General features: G+C 40.2%; 1 protein-coding gene across 1 annotated transcript in view; it reads left to right on the top strand.

Moving 5' to 3' along the window:
* Positions 1 to 14448, top strand: part of LAMA2 (laminin subunit alpha 2) — a 437413-nt gene extending 422965 nt beyond the window's left edge. The window contains exons 61-66 of the mRNA XM_090032537.1: positions 1784 to 1973; positions 5419 to 5574; positions 8157 to 8310; positions 8609 to 8739; positions 10370 to 10592; positions 13885 to 14448. Of these exons, the coding sequence (XP_089888663.1) occupies positions 1784 to 1973; positions 5419 to 5574; positions 8157 to 8310; positions 8609 to 8739; positions 10370 to 10592; positions 13885 to 14042 (1012 nt within the window). The 3' untranslated portion in view covers positions 14043 to 14448. The remainder of the gene's footprint in view (positions 1 to 1783; positions 1974 to 5418; positions 5575 to 8156; positions 8311 to 8608; positions 8740 to 10369; positions 10593 to 13884) is intronic.
* The last annotated feature ends 5722 nt before the right edge of the window (positions 14449 to 20170 follow it).

Genomic DNA, 20170 nt, shown 5'->3' on the forward strand with positions numbered 1-20170 from the left:
TTTGTTTTGCAGTTTATTCAGTCACATTAATGGCACATGTAGACATGCCCACTGTATGGAGCAGAAGTGTATTGTAGTTGCTGTCTTCTCTTCCAAGTGCTCACATTTGATGGGTGGGTTCCAGAGGATCATCTTAAGGAAAGGAGGAAAAGTTCCCATATTACCTACAGATCCTTTGAAGAAAAAAATGTTTGAATTGCAGTAGACCTGCAGCATCATCCCTCCTCAGAAAACGCCCCTGTTTATGGAGCAGAAGCAGCAGTATATTTACAGCTTTCACTAAAAAAATACAATAAATTATGAATTTTTTTTATATACACACACACACACACATATACACATAATAATTTTTCCTAAACTCCTACAATGAGATTATTCTACCAGTTTAAACTAAGTTAAAAGAGAACATAGTGTATGATGATACAGAAAATAGACAAAATGAAGCAGTGGACAGTAAATTAAAGAAGGGGAGTTCTGTTTGATTTTTACTCTTCTTTTTTATGTGAGTAACTGAGATGCACATAGGGATTATAGGACACGTTAGTGTTGTTGAAGATGCAATGATAAATGTCTCCTAAGTAGTTTGGCTGCAATACAAATAAGACTAATAGGACAATGTGATGCAGAGTCTCTCTCATTGCCATTTTGAAAAATTGGTACATATATTTTCATTTTAATATTTTAGATAAAAGCCTTCTAGAATAATATTTTTGCTGTTGTTGTTAAAATTGGACATCATCCATCACTGAATTTCCTTTCTGAGGGAAGAAAATGAGGGCCACGGGCCTTCCCAGTACTTAGTAAGAATCTTTGTGTTCTTACTTGAGATTCAGAACTAAGATAATGATATCCTTGTGACTTAACAGATAAAAAAATTCCTTCAGCAAGAAGGCATCATTTCCTTCACCATCTGTGAGTAAGTTGTTAAACTTATTTTTAAAAAAACAAAAGCCATAGATCTTCAGAAATATACTCATTGGGGAATTAAGCTAAATATTTTGTCCCTTTGACTATAATCTGCCAAAAATGTTGATTATCATTATTTTTTCCTCCAGCTATCAGTTCCTCCCCTACATTTTCTCTATATTAGGTTTTTTATGGCTTATTTTAATCTTCTTGGTCTATTGGAAACTAGCATAATCATTTTTAGACTTGTATTCCTCCAAGGCTTCTATTAAGTCATCCTTAGCTTTAGTATAGTTCTTATCAAATCATGATTTATGCAACCTATTCCCAAACCTTATAAGTTTATAATATACTGAATTTCAAATAGCATTATTTAATATGCCAGTCGAAAGCTCTTTTCTCTGTGTTTTCAAAGAGTGGCTTTGTATATTGCCATCAGATAGTACAATTTGTTAAAAAGTAAACGTTTGCCAATTGTCACTACAAATATCTCCTGTTACCATTGTACGTAGGTAGATGACTATTAATACTCTTGTGTTGTAATGTTACAAATAGATTTATTTTTCCTGTTTTGACTTGGCAACTATATCTGCAGTTTAGAATTGCATTTGGAAAAAGCCACATTGGAATTTTTCTCTAGTTACAGGTCTCCATAGCATCAGTATAACAGTTATTGACGTCTTGAGACTAATGATCAAAATGAAACCTCATATCTAAATTATGCTTTTAAATATCATGAAACATTTTTAAAACCAGTTTTAGACCTTTAATAATATTTCTTCTCAAGAAGAAAGGAGGGATACATCATTTATTCCATAGTTTGATTTTGGTTCTTTCTTGCTCTTTCTTGCTCTTTCGTTCTGTTTTTGCTTTTTAGGCTCACAATTGAATTTGAAATTCGAACAGAGGCAGAATCAGGCTTGCTTTTTTATATGGCCCGGATCAATCATGCAGATTTTGCAACTGTACAGATAAAGAATGGACTGCCTTACTTCAGCTATGACCTTGGACATGGAAACACCAGCACAATGATTGCCAACAGCATTAATGATGGCCAGTGGCACACGGTACAAAGCTCTTCAATTTTTAAAAGCACTATAGTTTTAACTTGTCCAAGAGTGCTGCATGAAGAAATTTACATGGGCTAAACTTTTGGACACTGACCATTAAGTTGTGCTTTCATTATTTTTCATTTGAGATGCCCAGGCAATTGTAAATTGATGTTTTGAAACTCTGGTATCATTATTTGAAAATTTGGCCTAAAAATAAAGACACTCGCAGAACATATGATAAATGTAGTAGGGAAAATCAGAAAGCAGTACATGGTTCTCCAGTGAGGCCCAACTGAGTTGTGGAAAGGTTTCATACTCAGTGAGACACATCATTAAAGTTCCCTTCTTTTGAGGTATCACTGTGACTGAACTGTGACATGATTTAACAGCCAAAAAACCTTCACCAAAAAAAAAAAGAAAACAACTGAAATCAATTTTGCTTGCATAGTTACCTCATTTCACTGGGGAGCAAATATGATATTCATAGATGATTGGCAGCTCTTCTGTGGTTTTAGGAAAGGAAACATTTATGAATATAAAATGCCAGTGGCCTGTGGGTAACAGGAGTAGGAAATCACAGTGCAACCACCAAGGATTGTATCTACTGAGACAAAGGCAACAAACAGATTATAATTTTATTACGTACAAACAAAGGTGTAGGATGTAAATAAAGGCAAGAAGGGGAATTGGCTGAAAATCACATATGGCTTCAGATGTGAGATTTACAGCAAGTCCAAACTCTTTCTACCCCTATTGAAATTTTTTAGGAATGCACACACAAAAGTAACTGTCATTTTCATTAGCAGTCAAATGAAAATAATTCATTTCAGAATTAATTTCAAGTTTTTTCAGCAGAAAGGCAAAACCTGAAGATTTCAGGACAAAATAAGCATGATTTTATTCATAATTTCATATTAGCTAGGGTCAGGAGGAAACTGAACAGATCATCTGGCCTGACCCCCTGCCACAGGCAGGAATGAATGCTGGGTTCACAAGACCCCAGACAGGTGATCATCCAACCTCCTCCTGAATTTGCCCAAGGTAGGAGCGAGGACCACTTCCCTGGGAAGTTGGTTCCAGATTTTGGCCACCCTAACTGTAAAATATTGCCTTCTGATCTCTAACTTAAACCTATTCTCCATCAGCTTATTACCATTTTTCCTTGTCACCCCAGGTGGTGCTGGGGAGAAAAGGGATCTACCTATTTGCTGATGATCTCCCCTGATAATTTGTAGGCAGCACCAGGTTCCCCCTCAGCCTCCTCTTGCTGATGCTGAACGGGTTCCGGTCCCTCAGTCTCTCCGCATAGGGCCTGTCCTGCTGCCTTCTCACCAAGCAGGTGGCCCTCCTCTGAACCCTCTCCAGGCTGGCCACATCCCTATTAAAGTGCGGCGCTCAGTAGTGGATGCAGTACTCCAACTGTGGCCTGACCAATGTCGCATAAAGGGGGAGCATCACCTATCTGGACCTGCTTGAGATGCATCTTTGGATGCATGATAAGGTCTGGCTGGCCTTGCTGGCTGCAGTCTGGCATTGGCAGCTCAAATTCATCTTGGAGTCAATAATGACTCCAAGATCCCTTTCTGCCTCTGTGCTTTCAAGAGGGGAACTCCCCAGCCTGTATGTATGCTGTGGATTCCTTCTCCCAAGGTACACCAGCCTGCATTTGTCTACGCTGAATCCCATCCTATTCTCATCTGCCCACTTTTGTAGTCCATCTAAATCTAGTTGCTCTCTCTCCTTTCAAGTGTGCCCACCTCACCCCACATCTTAGTGTCATCAGCAAACTTGGACAATGTGCTTTCAACCCCCTCATCCAAGTTCCTGATGAAGATATTAAACAGTCCAGGCCCAAGGACTGAACCCTGGGGGACTCCACTAATCACAGAGGAGAGCCACGCGCATGATCAGAGGTCAGGAAAACAGATCTTACGATGACAGGCTGAGAGCCATGGGACTCTTTAGCCTGGAAAAGTGTAGGCTCAGGGGTGATCTGATGGCCACCTATAAGTTTATCAGGGGTGACCACCAAGATCTGGGGGAACGTTTGTTCACCAGAGCGCCCCAAGGGATGACGAGGTCGAACGGTCACAAACTCCTGCAAGACCGTTTCAGGCTGGACATAAGGAAGAATTTCTTTACTGTCCGAGCCCCTGAGGTCTGGAACAGTCTGCCAGCGGAGGTGTTTCAAGCACCTACATTGAACACCTTCAAGAATAAATTGGATGCTTATCTTGCTGGGATCCTATGACCCCAGCTGACTTCCTGCCCTTTGGGCAGGGGGCTGGACTCGATGATCTCCCGAGGTCCCTTCCAGCCCTAATGTCTATGAAATCTATGAAACATCTTGCCAGGTTGAGTACAACCTGTCCACCACTACTCTCTGGGTGCACCCCATCAGTCAGTTTTTTACCCTCCAACTGTGTAGGCATCAATGCCACATACTGTTTATTTGTATTACCATAATACTCAGAGCCATTATTAAGGACCAGCCCGTATATATAGAACAAAAGAGTTACTACCTGCCACCAAATACTTATAAAGTAAGATCCTCATGGAGGTTATCTTTTCCTCTTTATAGCCCATCTCCTCCAAAAAGGAGAAGAGGCATAGGGAACAACTGATGCATCATGGTCTCACTTTCTGTTGCTGAAAACTATTCAATGTGGAGTCCCTGCTTACAGTGCAATACAGAAGGTGTGGTTCAAAATTCTGAGGTATTTTTAGTGAAAATAGGGTATCGGGCCTTGGTTCAGGAACCAATCCCCCATTTATAACATTGTTTCATATGAGAAAATTGGTTCCGAGTCACAACATTTCAATTTAAGACATGGTTTTCAGGAACCAATTGTGTTGTAAGTCCAAGGACTGCCTGTATACTGACTTAGAGTCTAGCTAGAATTAGAATTAGAGCAGCTCTTCAACAGTTGCAGTCCTTTGATTCACATTCCCCTTATCTACAACGGAATCTAACTTAGCCTATTATCACTCATACTCCAGCCTGAACTCGTAGTATATCTAAACTGGAGGAATATAAACTTAAGTCTTAAAATACTTGCTTATAAATTTGCAGTTATCATGATATCTTCCTATGTTTAAAAGAGTAGAAGCATTGCTATCATTGTAATAAGACAAACATTAAGCTTTCAAATGGCACCTCTTTCTTGTAGTAATTTTAATAAGTTGCTTACCGCCATGTTTTTTATTATACATTTTGTTCTGTTGTTGCGAGGTCCCTAGCAGAATGATCCGTGAATATAGCCTTTTGTGCTACCACAATGCAACTAATTAATAACAGTAAAAATGCCTACCTTTTTCTTTATATGACGGGGTTCTACACACAATGCGTCTTATCTGAAGTTAAAGTGGAAGCCTGGATTTATGATGAGGAAAGCATCCTTTGCACTAGTTATCTGTTACCAGAAAAACCTTTCTAATATACTTTTTATTTCATTTCTAGATAAAAATAGCCCGAAACAAGCAAGAAGGAATCCTTACAGTAGATGGTGTTTCAAACAGTACCACCAGCCCCAAGAAGGCTGATATCCTGGATGTTGTAGGAATGCTGTATGTTGGAGGATTGCCCATTAACTACACAACGAAAAGAATTGGTCCAGTAAGGGAGAAAGTTTAATAATAATTATTATTTTTGTAGCCTTTAATTGTGTTTTGACAAGTAGCAGCATCCATATTTCTTTTTGTATTCAGGCAAATGGTTAACATTTAACTCTTTGATGTCAGGAGGAGAACTTGAGTCATACTCCAGTTGATGCCAAAAATTGAAACCAACCTACAGACATTATTTGGGGGGGAAAAGAAGGGCATTGTGTGCTTGGCTGCAGCTAATATTTTGGGTGAATAGTACATATTAAGAGGGAGTGAAAGTCAAAGTAGCAGATCCATGCATCTGGCTCTAAGCACCTGTATAGAGAGGTTGATGTGCTAATCAAATCTTCAGATGCATTCTAGGTGATCAAATACCATTCTAGTCAGGAGGCTCTCCAGGGGCAGAACCCACATATCACTTCAGACAAAATAAACATAAGAGAGAAATTCTGTAGTCAGGCAAGCAAGTCACTAAAATAACTTGAGGAAATAGGGTACCAGCAGACTCAGAATCAGTATCCTATGATAAAAGACCTACAAGATCATACCGACTGTTTAATTTCTGTTTATGATGACTGAATCAAGATAAAAGAGTTGATCACTCGGATTATCAAAACATATTTGGGGGCCTGAGCACTTAAGAAAAATATTTAACTATCCATGAATAGTCCAAAAATGTTTACACTGCTATCTTTGAAAATACAACCACAATTAATTGATGTTATTTCAAGGAAATGAGGTCACCAGAATCCTTTTCTGGAGTGAGACCTAGCCTGACAATGATAATCATAGACTCCTAGGGTTGGAATGGAACACAGGAGTCATCTAGGCTCCTGGCAGACATTACACTTGAGACATCATTAACCTGAATGCACCACAGGTTTAGGGAATTAATGGTATGACAAAATGGAAAACCAGCCACAAAAATATTCCACAGCCTGTGGCTGGAGTAATATTTTGGTGGCTGACAATCAGTAATGGCATGATTGGAATCTAATACGTTATCTCAAAATCCTACATCCTGCCATGCACATGTAACATGGCAGGATGTAGGATTTTGCCTGCACATGTAACATGGCAGGAGGCACAACTGTTGGTACTGAAGAAGAAATCCCGTTGAACGATTGAATAAATGTGTGCCAGGTGTGCTAGCTGTCTAGTCCAACCCCAATTCATGTATTCATGTGAAATTCTGATGGTCTTAGTACATCTTGGGATTTTAATGGAGCTATGATTTCAAGTGTCATTTGATCAAGTTAAATTCAACATTTTCATCCTCCAAAAGCTGTATTGTGCTATGTACTCTGAAGTATGTAGTATATTTGCTAGTATATTGCTATATACTATGAAGATTTTAAAACAAGTTGAAAACATGTATCAACTAAGAGGGCTTCCTGCTAATTATACATCATATATACATTGTTAACAACAGAATATATGCTAATTTCATATTAGACTCAGAGCAGTGCAATACCCATGTTTTTGGTTTGCATCCATTTCATCATATTACAAATTTAATTTTAATTCTTCTCTTTGCAGTCCTGAGCTCTTATAATTTCCTTGTTCTAAACAAGATTTTCCACAGGAGTAACAGTAATAATCATGTTTTAAAAAATCAACCCACCCTTCTAGCAGAAAAATTCAGGTTCAAGCGTTCCATAGCAAATTTCTAAAAACTTAATCAGAACCTTGAATTAAACTCATACATTTGCTTCACTCATTCAAATCTGTCAGGTTTTGACAATCTCATGGATTTGGAAAGTTTGGATATTTTGGTAAGAAAACTCATTGGCATGAAAAAAATTTTAATCGGGTACCTTTTCTGAAATTGCAAATTGTCAGAATTTGTTAGTGAGCACAAAATTAGATTCACTAGTTATGTTTGGTTACAGGGGCTTTGTTCTTCAAAGTTCAGGGAATGAGCATTATGGCAAAGGCTAGGAGGGAAAAAATTAAGACCCTCTGGTAAACAGTATTTTAGATGCAATTCTAGACTGGCCATGGATAATTTCATATGGAAGACCATATATGAAGCTTGCATTTACTTTAGAAAGGGTTTTACATATGAATCAACATGGCCCAATAAAAGCATAGTTTTGACATATACAGTTAGACACTTGGTAGAGTGATAAACAAAACATCTAATGACGTTTCAAACCCTCTTGAGAACACTTTCCCTGGCCTTTGTCCATTGGCTTCATTGGACAGCACATACAATATTCAATTAAAGAAGTAAATTATGGGCCATTACATTGCTGTATTGCTGATGCAATTTGTTACATTTCATTGTGCAATAATATTTTATGTCTCCTCCATTAAGCCAGTGAGATGTCTTAGTCTTGTGACATTAGATTGCTGAGATTTCAGAAAAAGTAACATAAATAATCTGCAATGTCATAATGATTATATTCCAGTTACAATCACATATTAAGGACTAACCCACATAAAATTTAACTCATTCAGATCCATATATCCAGCAGGGAATTAAAGAATCAAAATAGGGGGAACTTCTGATGATATGGGTGAGCCCTTCCACATGAGCATCTTAGTTGCTTTGGACAGTAACACTTTCCGTTTAAAAACTGAACACAGGTCGTCTATAGCATTGATGGTTGCATCAGAAATTTTAAAATGACAGAGGCTTCTATTGACTTGGATAATCCAACCTCCAGCTTCAATGTTGGCAAATGCTTTACCAGTGCAGAAAAAGGAACATACTTTGATGGAACAGGATTTGCTAAACCAGGTAATAATCTTGAATATTCTTATTGCTAAAAGTTATAGTTGGTGGGAATGGCACCAAAAATTATTGCTTAATCCACACTGGCTAACCAACTAAGCACCTTTGAAATAGATCAGGTGTACTTCCAGCAAGATCTCATAAGTACTGCTATGATGAGCCAGTATTTACATTGACTTCTTATAGACTAAAACACAGTAAAAATGTTGTGTTGACTTGATTTACTCACAGTATGTTGCATGTTATCATTAGCAATAATCTCTTGTATGCTTTGTTACTCTGTTTTACACTTCCTTTCCCACAGTTGGAGCTTATAAAGTGGGAACAGACCTTCGAGTGGAACTTGAATTCCGTACAACTCGAATGAATGGTGTTCTGCTGGGAATCAGCAGCCAGAAAATGGATGGACTTGGCATTGAGTTAGTAGATGGAAAAGTAAGTTGTAAATGTCTTCAGTAGGGACATGAGATACGATGTTTCTGAGTCTCTGCAGAGCATTTTGAAAAGGATAAACAATTTAAATTCCAGATTATTACAGTAAAATCAAGATACGTGAGTTGAGATCAGGACCCCATTATGGATAGGGACAGACACTCAAAAAGCCTGAGCCTGAATTGATTCAATCTTTGCAGATTAGTCTAACCTGGCTAGACTGAATCAGTTTGTAACTGGACAGACATCCCAGAAATGCAGGCATATGCCTGTCGTGGCTCAGGCTAAAAGCCAGGGGATGCTAGAGCAGCCCTCCCTTCTATTGCACACTGCTGAGCTGAGGGGTGTGTGGCCAGGCCTGGGTGGTCTAAATAGGGAGGCTTCCCCCTGGCCTCCTCCTTCTGACCAGCCCAGCAGGGTATTGATAACACAGTGTTTATCACCTCATTAAGAAAACAACAGAGGGACATTACCAGCTACCTGTTGATTCCGCCTTTGTCCTGGCTGCCACAGCATGGACTGTAGTCAGCATGTGGTCTGCTACCTAATACTGAAAGGTGTCTGGGTAAGGCAGAAGGGAGGGGGGAAATCCCTGCTTAGCAGGATGTGGGGAGGGGAGGAGGGGAGCAGGGGAAATCCAGGCAGATGCCTGCAGTCTCTGCTGAGCTGCATCCAGGAAATAGGGGAGCCCTGCTGTGAAGCAGAGAGATCCACCCAGCCCAGAGAGCATGCCAGGATGCTGGGGGAGTCTGGTTTAACTTAAACCAGCAAGGGGTCTGGGACAGACATTGTATAAACTGGTTTGACCCAAATCACTTAAGTCTGATATTACATTTAACCAGGTTTATCTCAAACCAGTTTCAGACATTTTCAAACTGGTTTATGTGCACTGAACATCTGTTCCATTACAGGTTTAAACCAGTTTCTGATCACTTCAACTGGTTTATGTGTAATGTCTGTCCCTGGCCTATATGCCAAATGATTGTTCTGTTTCTGAAATGGTCTGGCTCGTCTAGTTTCCCTAAAACATAGTGCTTTATTTTGTAGTGCAGCTGTTTCCCAAATCGTAGCATCAGGATCTGTGTTAAGAAGAATGTCCCTAATCATGGATACAGTGTCTCTCACACCACATTTAGTTCCAGCATTTCGTTCCTTATACATATTTCTGGTCTTCACAACATTTTTATAACACATTTTATCCAGCAGCTGGCTGCACTTCCAAGTGAAATAGTTTATTTTGTATATGACACGCACACAAACCAGCATTTTATTGTTGTTTAGTATAATTTGGCAGCAGAAAATGGCAAATGGTACCCACAAATTTGCACTTTCCTACTAATGTAGACCCCAGTGTTACCAATGGAACCACATGAGCAAGCTCTATTGCTTTCAGCAGGGCTCAGCCTTGTACAAGGACTCACCTCTGAGGAGCTGAGTACAAGATCAGAGCTGCAGTTGGAAATAAAATGGAACTAAAATGAAGCAAGTTGGCTTGAGCAGTCTGTATTTTATTTTAAATCTGTATATAGCATTTGGGAAGAGCTGACTTAGTGGCTGCCAGGCTACCAAATTATGTATGATTATTGTTTTGGTAACCAGTATATTTCCCTTCCTTTTATGTTACACTCTTCAGTTAATGTTCCACGTGGATAATGGTGCAGGAAGATTTTCTGCAATTTATGAACCTGATGTACCAGGAAGCTTGTGTGATGGGCAGTGGCACAAGATTATTGCAAACAAAATCAAGCACCGCTTAGAGCTGACTGTAGATGAGAGCCAGGTGGATGGTAGGAGCCCAAACAGAGCCTCTACATCAGCAGAAACAAATGATCCTGTCTTTGTTGGAGGATATCCTGGTGAGTGTCAAGTACCCAAAGACTCAGTACTGATATTCAAAAAGCCCAAGGTCTTAAAGTTTATTAGATCGCATGCACTAACACCAGTGGAGATAGCATGAGTAAGAAAATTCAAGCTTGTATCCAATAAGATCATCCATACCAAATTCCCAGATCTCATTCCAGTGGATTTTGAGAACAGGAGTTCTGCAGAACCAGATTTGTGTTTGTTTCAGCTATGAAATCCTACACATTTTCTTCTTCACCCTGTAATAAACACTAGGATACTGGTGCACTTGCAGACAGGAAGAGAAAGAAAATATTCCTTTCTTTTCCCATTTAAACAACATTTTTCATACCCAAGCAAGTGGCGATGGTGTTTGGCAAACTAAAATTAAACTACTGAAAGGGTTTATGTGCTATTAGTGGAAAAAACAATTGGTGCATATTGATCACATAGCATAAAGCTCAGCCTGAAAATTCAAATTAAAGATGTAGTGAATAGTTTTCAGAGGAAGATGAGGCTCCACTCCTGGGGTGTTTGTTGCCATAGCACATCCTGTTCTATTTTAAAGTCAAACAAAAATTGCCAATCATAAGCATTATACAAGTCCTAGAGAGCAGTCACTTCTAGCAGAAGAGATTAAATAAAATATCAAGCTGAGAAGCCTCGTTATTCATGTCACTGATAGAGAATATTCACAGCTAACTGTTCATAAACAATCAACAGGCCTATTTGGTGAATAACTTTTGAAAAGCAAATCTATGAATATTGTAAACTCTGCCTAGCACTGCTTTATGCTAATTCTGTAGTACTTACTGATATTTTGTTCTTTCTTGTGGGCAGAAAGAAACAAAGGATACCTAATCCAATGCCCACTGAAGTCAGTGTCCAGACTTTTGCAGGGAACAATAGACCAGTTTCTAAATCTTTTGCTTTGATTTTTACCCTGCCCATGTATAGAAAACAGAATACCCAGTAATATTAGGGTATGGGCATGCTGTCACTTCTGCTCGGTATGACAGAGGCTGGGTAACTGCTGCATATTGCATAGAACAAAGAAATGCGTATTTCTGATAGCTGAAGTCTTTGAGTATCAACAAATAAGCAACCATAAGGTGTAGTACTTGCTACCTCTTGTTTGCCTAACTTGTTTCATGGTGGATTGCTTGTTTGCCCATACCCGCAGCCTTCAGCTTTTGCAAGTGTTATCCAAATGTATTTCTCGGTAGTTTGGCACCTATGAGAGAACCAGCTTTTATCATACTGATTAATGAATTGGGAGTGATGTGCCAAAAAGGTGTTCAGTGCTGCAGTGTATTTACAACTCCAGCCTGAGAACGGATAGTAACAAAATGCTTTCTGATAGAGTGACTTACTAATTCTGGGATGTAGTTAGCTGCAAGATGCACAGTTGGGTCTAACACTGAAGCCTGCATAAAACAACCTTACACCACATCTGTTGAAATGAACTAGAGCCAAATTCCAGAATTTGAAGCACACTGATAAATAAGTTTACTATACACATTTGACCATCTCATTTTTCCATTGCTGATTAATTCATTTCCCCCAGTACTTATTTTAACCTTCCAAATACCTGAGCATCTTCACATATTTTCCATTTTTTTAATCAGTCTGAGAAAGAATTGTATTCTCCTCCTGCCAAATGTGGAACTTTCCCAACTATCCTTGCCCAAGCCACAGAGCAGAAAAGATTTGGTCCAAGGGCTGTGACAGTTTTTCTATGTGTACAAATGTCACAAATTTAAACTCCATTATTGTGGGATCTTACAGGACTAGAAATGGGGTCTGGATTTTCCAGTTCACTGAGGCTTCTCCGTGCTGTATAAGCAGTGCAAAACAACTATAAAGCAGTTGGCATGACCTAGTGAAAAATTCCCTCATGCAAAAGAGCTCTGAGCCAACAGCAAGCTGGCAAAGGCAACTCCAATACATCCTGTACCAGCCACCATCTCTCTCCCCTACCAGGCAGGGTAGGGGAAGGACAGATGGGCCTTACAGCAAGGAAGAACAACCAGCTCCCTGTTGCCATTTTTCTACGGCCTGGGAACTTCAAACGATTCTCAGTATTTTTATAGCTCCCTTGGAGCCTTGTACAGTTGACCTCAGCATAACAAAATTCCTAGTTATATATACCTTTGGATGACATATATATATATGGAACAAATATATATACCGTGTGTGTGTGTGTGTGTGTGTATGGATGTATAGAGATATAGATAGGTCTATATATATCTATATTTATACACACATACACACATATATATAGAGTCATACATGCATATACATATACACACACATACACACACACACATACACACACACACACGGTATATATATTTCTTCCATAGATAGATAGATAGATAGATATCACACAAAGGTATATATAGCTAGGAACTTTTGTTACACTGAGGTCAAGTGTACAAGGCCCCAAGGGAGCCATAAATACATTGGAAATGACCCTAAAGAGCTTTTATAAACTCAGAATTCCTAGAAGTGAATGTTAATCCTTTGGGAGAATCAGAACTTCCCCTCTGCAACAGTTGGAAGTTCCCTGGTTGTAGAAAAATAGCAACAGGGAGCTGGTTGTTTTATAGATAGATCTATTTATCTATATTTAGATACAGATATCTATATATCTATACATTTCTCTCTCTCTCTCTCTCTCTCTATGTATATGTATGTATGCATGGAACAAAATACAAATGCCACCCGCCAAAATTTTTTTTGTTGAATTTTCTCCAAAAAATTCCTAAATCAGTACCTACAGCACTGACAAGGTACAGGGTATTGTGGCTTATGGGAAGACCTGACAGAAGTCTTTCTTAGGACTTTTTGTCACTTGTCAATGCTGTTCTGATCCCAGTCTCAAGCTGAGGAACCCGTATCTCTCATGTAAATAGAACATAAGCTGGAGATCCACAGAAATGTTATTTTACCTGACACACCTTTTTGTTTGAAAACTGCCATTTGGTCCCCACAGAAAGTTTGAGGGAAGCTTTATTTAATTCTTTGCCACCCAAATAAAGCTGCACATTTAAAAAGGAAGATGGAAATGGTTTCTGATTTGTTGCTACTATCACAGTGTGGAAGGAGAAAGGCAGAAGACTTAATAGATACCACTAAATCAAGAATTTATCAAAATCTTTAGAGGTTTTGCAATTTTTCCGCCAAGGATTATATGGAGCAAGTAAATATTAAAGAAAATCTATCAACCAGGGGAGAAACTTAAAGAAAAAGAGTGGGTTGTCAAAGGGTCTTTTTTTAATTCTTTTCACCTCTTTTTTCCAGATGGCCTGAACCAGTTTGGGTTGACCACTAATATTCGCTTTAAAGGATGTATTCGATCTTTGAAGCTTACTAAGGGCACTGCTAAACCTCAGGAAATTAACTTCAGCAAAGCCTTGGAGCTCAAGGGTGTCCAGCCTATGTCATGCCCTGCCAACTAGCATAAGATCATTCAAGTGATATGGGTTGTATTGCATAAGTGCCTTAAATTACTTTATATACATTACATTCATAAATAAACCATCTTTGTGCAAGCATTTTGAGTTGTGTCTGTGATATATATATCCAAATAGCACTATTTCAAGCTACCTTCTGATACGTAGGGTTTTCTTTCTTTAAGTGAATGAAGTGATTTTTCATGTCTAGTCTTCTTTGTTTTGAAATCAAATTGTGCAACTTAGACATTCAGTGAGCCAGCCTGTACAATACAGAGATGTGTAGAGGTATGGGGGGGCATGTGTGTGTGCATATTTGTGCATGTATACTTCATAAAAAAATATGTTAACTTATTTCTAAGAGATTTTTTTGTTCTGGCTGCTTCCATTAAAAAACACATATTCAATATAATACTTTTCATGAAGATTCTGGTAGTGTTGCATGTACTTTCTCTGGTTTGATGTCCCATTACCATGCTGTGCATGGAATAAAATCAGTTTCCATGACTGGAATCAAACAACATTGTGTACTTACTTAAACTATATCCTGTTGTTAAAAAGAATATCTTGGATCGAAATCTTGTAATACACTGTTTGAACAGCATTGGAATTGAATGTGCTTTTTTCTTAATGTTTAGAGCTACATTTCCTAATGGGAACAAGTGCAGCAGGGGTTAGCACACCAACTTTCCATACCTGGAGACTCGAGCTTAAATAGGTCTCTGATCTGAATGAACTTGGTGATTATCTCTAGTATATATCTTATAAGCAAAATCCTCAGGCTGTTTTCATATCTGAGGCTTAGAATTGAAAAGATAAGAATACTGCAAAGAAGCAGAACTGGTATAACTACAGAGGGAGTTGGCACAGCACACATCTGTAATCTCTATCAATATCTTTTTATTGAACACTTGATCCAAAACAAGCTTCTAAAGTGCAGCCCCTTCTTTGGTAATGTCTCTGATGTTAACTGTCTTTATCGGAAGTCTGAAGGTGTTCAGAGGGAGAAGGATACAAAGAATCTTTTTTACATCCTTAAAACTGTAAGAAGGCATGTACTGGGATTAACATGAAGGGAAGGGCTTCTGGGCCAATGGGAAAAGTTCTTTCTGTAGTTTTCCCTACTGAACCTGGGTAAAGCAGTATAAAATAAAAAAGATTAGTAGGAGCGAGGGTTGTCTTTATCAGTGCTAGAGGCATTTTTTGTAATGTTAGTAAGTCATGCACCAGCTCCTAATTGACCTCAAAGGCACCTCCAATTAGGCACTGTACTGCTTAAATGTTAGACATTCTGCCACAGGAGGGTTATCTTACTTGAACAAGTTATGTAGCTGCATCTCCCATGAATGAAGAGTCCTGTGTTCTTCCCAGAGGTGATCTGGATCACCTAGTTGAGTGGTTCTCAGCCTTTTTAGATTTAAAACACTTGTTGGACCCAACCCACTCCTCAGAAAATGCCAGCTCTTGCTTTCCCCTGTATGGTTTTTTGGTTTGGGTTTTTTGTTTTACTACAGTGCAATTGCACTGTTTCAAAAAGCTCAGAAAGACCACAATGCTCAGAAAGTTTTGACACTATGGATTCCTAATTGAAGTCACAGGGTTTGTCTTGTGAATCATGTAGATGTTTGTGCGATAAATAGCATTAATATTGTATGACACTTTGAGGCACAGATGCCAACTTTGGTTTTTACTGCTGGGTGCTTTTTTTCTTTTTTTTTGCATTCCTGTGCCAAACCCTGCACATACCCAGAAGAGGCAGCGCATTACTTCAACCCAGCTTACCTGACATGGCTTATGGGTGCTGAACACCTGTTCATATTTTTTTTTGGTGGGTGCTTGAGCCCTGGAGCACCCATGGAGTTGGTGCCTATGCCTTAAGGCACCTTTAAAGGATCTCAAGACACTCCAGGGTATTCCCTCAGAAGGAAGGTGCCTAATAACAGCACCTTAACAGAAGTACTATGTTTAGGGATGTGTCTGAGCTCCTGCTCCTCCTCACAGCTCAAGCGTTAGATGCAGTGGCCACATCTACACGTGTGCTTTATTATAGAGTAAACTGATTAGCTGTGTTAAATTCATTGGCCACATTTACCCGGGTAATGAACGGTATTAGGCTGCGGTAAAGTAATTAACTGCACCATAAGATAATACTGTCAGGGACTAACTATCTTACAGCAGGGTAATTAACTGTGATTAAATGCACCTGTGGACATTGACTGCAGGCATAAGTTGTGTCCAGGCAGCCCAGCCAGCAGGAGGCCAGACTTCTGCCTGCCACCTAGCCACACAGCTTTGCATTTTCAGCAGTCTTGTGCCCAGCCAGCCCTTCTGCCACCCAATGCCACCACCTGGAGCCTGGAACTGGGCAGCTGTGGCATAAACTGCTCCTCCCCAGATCAAACTGCTGCTCTCTCAGGCACATATGCTGTGCCCAGGAGTAGTTTACTCTGGCTCAGGCTGCTCCAGAGTTTATTGCTTTGAATTAATTGCATGCGTAGATTCAACCAGCATTACAAGAAGGTGTTTCCATCATGTCATTGCTCACAGGGAACAGTCTGAAGAGGTTTAACTAGAGTATATTTATTAATTAACTATGACTTTTGTCTTTTATCAAATAAGTATCTAATGAACTGACATTTCAAAATATTAGTTTCTTGTATTCTATTTTATATGTCTTTTCTGCCCTCTGTAAAGTAAAACATCACTGTTTTACTTCAGTGCTATCTGAGAACCTGAAAGGAACAGGCTATAGCACTTCCATCTGAGGATTTCAAAGTGCATAAAATCCTGAATAAGTTAAGCCCTTGCTCTATTCCCCTGAGGAAAGTATTGTTTTTGTTGTTGCTATTTATTTTACAGATGGGAAAACTGAGTTAGACAACAAGGTTGAGCAACTTTGCTTATGACAAGTCAAAGGCAGTGCCAAAACTACAGCACAAGAATGATAATTTTCAGTGCTTTGTCCCAACCTCTGTTACATTTTACATGATGGGCTGTGTTTGTCCCTAAACAGTTTGGTTGCATATCATTGTGGAGTTCATGAGAATAAGTAGAAAAATCCAGATCAGCTGAGGTTTCTAATGCATTGGTTGGGCTTAGGTGATATTTTCCAGTTACAGATAAGAAATATGCCATTGGTCTGGTGTGTACTGGCTCAGAAGTGGCAATGATGTTGTTTTCCATAAAACTGTCCTCAACTATAAATGGGCAATGAAATATGCATAAGGGAAATTGGAAAGAGAGGGTGTGAGAGAGGTCTTTATGTGCTTCCTTGAATTATTTTCCTTTTACAGGCAACAGCAGGAATACAGAAGGCTAACAAAACAATGAAACACTGGACACAACTACATTTCTTATACTTTTTGCGTGGAAAAAAATCAACCATCTGCTGATCTCTGCTCAATTAAATAAGTTCACTTGCCTGAGAGATCAGCTTTCTCAGCAGACTGCCAAGCTACAAGGGAGCCAAAACTTGTCTATTTTGCCTTTATAGATTCCTGGGTGGTTGCATCATGTGGGTTAATAAAGCTCTGTCCCTTGGCAAATCAGCAGAATATGAATGATCCGTATTACTGCCTCGTGACATATGGCAGAATTGCAGATTGGTAAAGGATTTAGCAAAAGAAAAAAGATGTCTGATAGGATCAGGATCTGAGCACTGGCGCCAAATTCAGACTGCTAAATACAGATTATGTCATTACTGAATCTGCCAGGCTAGTGTTCACTTATGGACTCCAACTTTTTAACACGAAACATCATTTTTGCCACTGCCCGTAGCAGAATCTCCTTTGAGGATAAACACAGATAGTCACAAAGCCTGAAACTGAATTAATTCAAACTTTGCAGGTTAGTCTAAGCTGCATAGATTGAGCCAACAAGCAAGTGAACAGACATTCACTTTTGATTCCAGAAATGCAGCCACAAGCCTGCAGTGCCTCAGGCCAGAAGCCAGAGAGTGCTAGAGCACACCTCCCAGCTCAGCTGGAGCAGACAGCTTGGGCAAAGGCTAGCCTACCCCACCCACCTTGTGAGGGGGAGTTTGCAGGGGAGGTACAAGGCATCCTGGGATGCTGGGGAACAGTGAGTTAACTTGAATCTGGATGGGATCTGGGACCGAATTTCTATAAATCAATTTAACCAAAGTAAGTTCATCTAACATTACATCCATCCAGGTTTATCTTAAACCACTTTTGGCCATTTTAAGAGCAGTTTATGTGCCTTGAACTTCTGTTGTGTTACAGATTTGAACTGGTTTCCAATCACTTATACTGGTATAACAGCTGCAAAGGTTGCCTGGCTACAAGCCAAGTGGGTGAGCTGTGCTTAAGAGCTCTGCAAGAAAAGGGCAGCAAAACATTGCAGAAGGCGCATAAGCTTTACCAGACAAGAGAATACACAGTGCACAGTGCATGCTTCTTATTGGAGTGTTTAAATTGTGACCAGAGCCCACATTGCAAACCAGGGGCTCTGTTTGGCTGCTACTAAACCATAAAAGCTGAGGGAGGGAAAAGAAGAAGAGAAACTGAGATTAGTGGATTCCAGCTGTGAAGAGAGGGGGTGCAGACCCAGCCCCCAGCCAGGGGAGACCGAGCTGAAACTTGCCCAGGGAGCAGGCATCAGGATGGGGAAGAGCCTGTGTCATTCCATGAGAAGCTGATTCCCCACTGGGTTCAGGGCTGTGCAACTAAGGACACAGGTGCCAGGGAAATAGTGGGGAGTAATTGGTAAGCAAAGCTGGTAGGTTTGCTGGATCTGGGAGATGAATCAGAGTCCTTAAAGGGTTAATGACCAGGCTATGAGTTGTAGCTGACTGAGATGTTAGGGTGAAATCCGAGCTGGGAAGGCTCAAGCTGCAGAGTCAGAGAGCTGCAGAGGGAAACCCCTTTCTGCAGGTGCTGGGAGGGGGAACAGCCCTGAGACAGAGTGGGCTGAAAGAAAACAAACCAGCATGGATGAGTGATGGGACACCTAATCACTGGTGCTTGCAGGAAGTATATTTCCAGAAGGAAACAAAAGGGAGCCTATTGCCTGCAGGAGCTGTTCAGAGCAGAGGCCACTAAACGGGGTAAGCCACCTGGCTGTGGCCCAACCAACATTTAGCACGGTGATTCAAACACAGCTCCACTCCCTGCCTGTCTGCCCCCCTCCCTCCCTCACACACACAGCAGCAGCCCCACCAGGAGGGAAGAATGACAACCCCTGCAGCCAATGCGCCGGGCCCTGCATTGGCACATTGGCTGCAGGGGCCTGGCACTCTTCCCTCCCAGTGGGGCTGCGGGCAGGGGAGCGTGGCTGTCGCTGTGCGGTGAGGAAGGGAGGGAAGGAGGCAGGCAGGGAGCGGGGCTGTATTTGAATTGCTGTGCTAAACATTGGTCAGGACATGGCCCAGGTGGCCCACCCCATTCTGCAGTCCCTGGTTCAGAGCCTGTTTTGCTTTGTTGCCAGGAAGGATTAAAGGAGTCCATTTTCCCTGGAGCAGCAGAAGCCTTGCCTCCGCCATCTAGTGGTGGATCATAGTTATAGCTGTGTTGCCATTTATTGTTATGGGAAATGGATTGTGACCAGAAGGAAATCAATTGGGATGTGTGGAGGGGGGGGCCCGCAGGATTGTTTTAAAGAGTTATGACAAGGTAAATTTAATTATTCATGTTGTTTAACACAAGTGGGACCACCCCGTGTGCTGGAATTATCCACCTAATGTTGTAGTTGTAAATTTTATCTAAATTGTTAGTTTCATTATTAACTATTTTTATTATATTTTGGGGGGGGGGTTCTGTATATAAATTAGTTGTGCATAATAAAGAATAATGTGTTCATCAGGTTCAGAATGAATTCCTGGGCAGTGAGGGTAAGGGATATACCTGTCCATGGGACACCTCAATCAGTAGTCTGCCTGAGGGGCTCTGAGGGCTACTGGCACCCTGAGGACCCAAAATCCAGCGCATCACCCAGCCTTAGCATGCCAGCATGGGTTACACTGGTTTATGTGTAATTTCTGTCCCTAATCTGAATTATATCCTTCAGAATAAAGCATTTCACATAAAAGTGCAAATCCTTAAAATTGAACTTCAGACTAAAATACAGAGATAGGGTATTTTTGAAAGTTTCACAGTATATTTTTAATTTGATCATGA

Source organism: Crocodylus siamensis, chromosome 1 (assembly GCF_052110815.1).
Source record: "Crocodylus siamensis isolate JL-2025a chromosome 1, ASM5211081v1, whole genome shotgun sequence".
Classification (NCBI taxonomy): domain Eukaryota; kingdom Metazoa; phylum Chordata; order Crocodylia; family Crocodylidae; genus Crocodylus; species Crocodylus siamensis.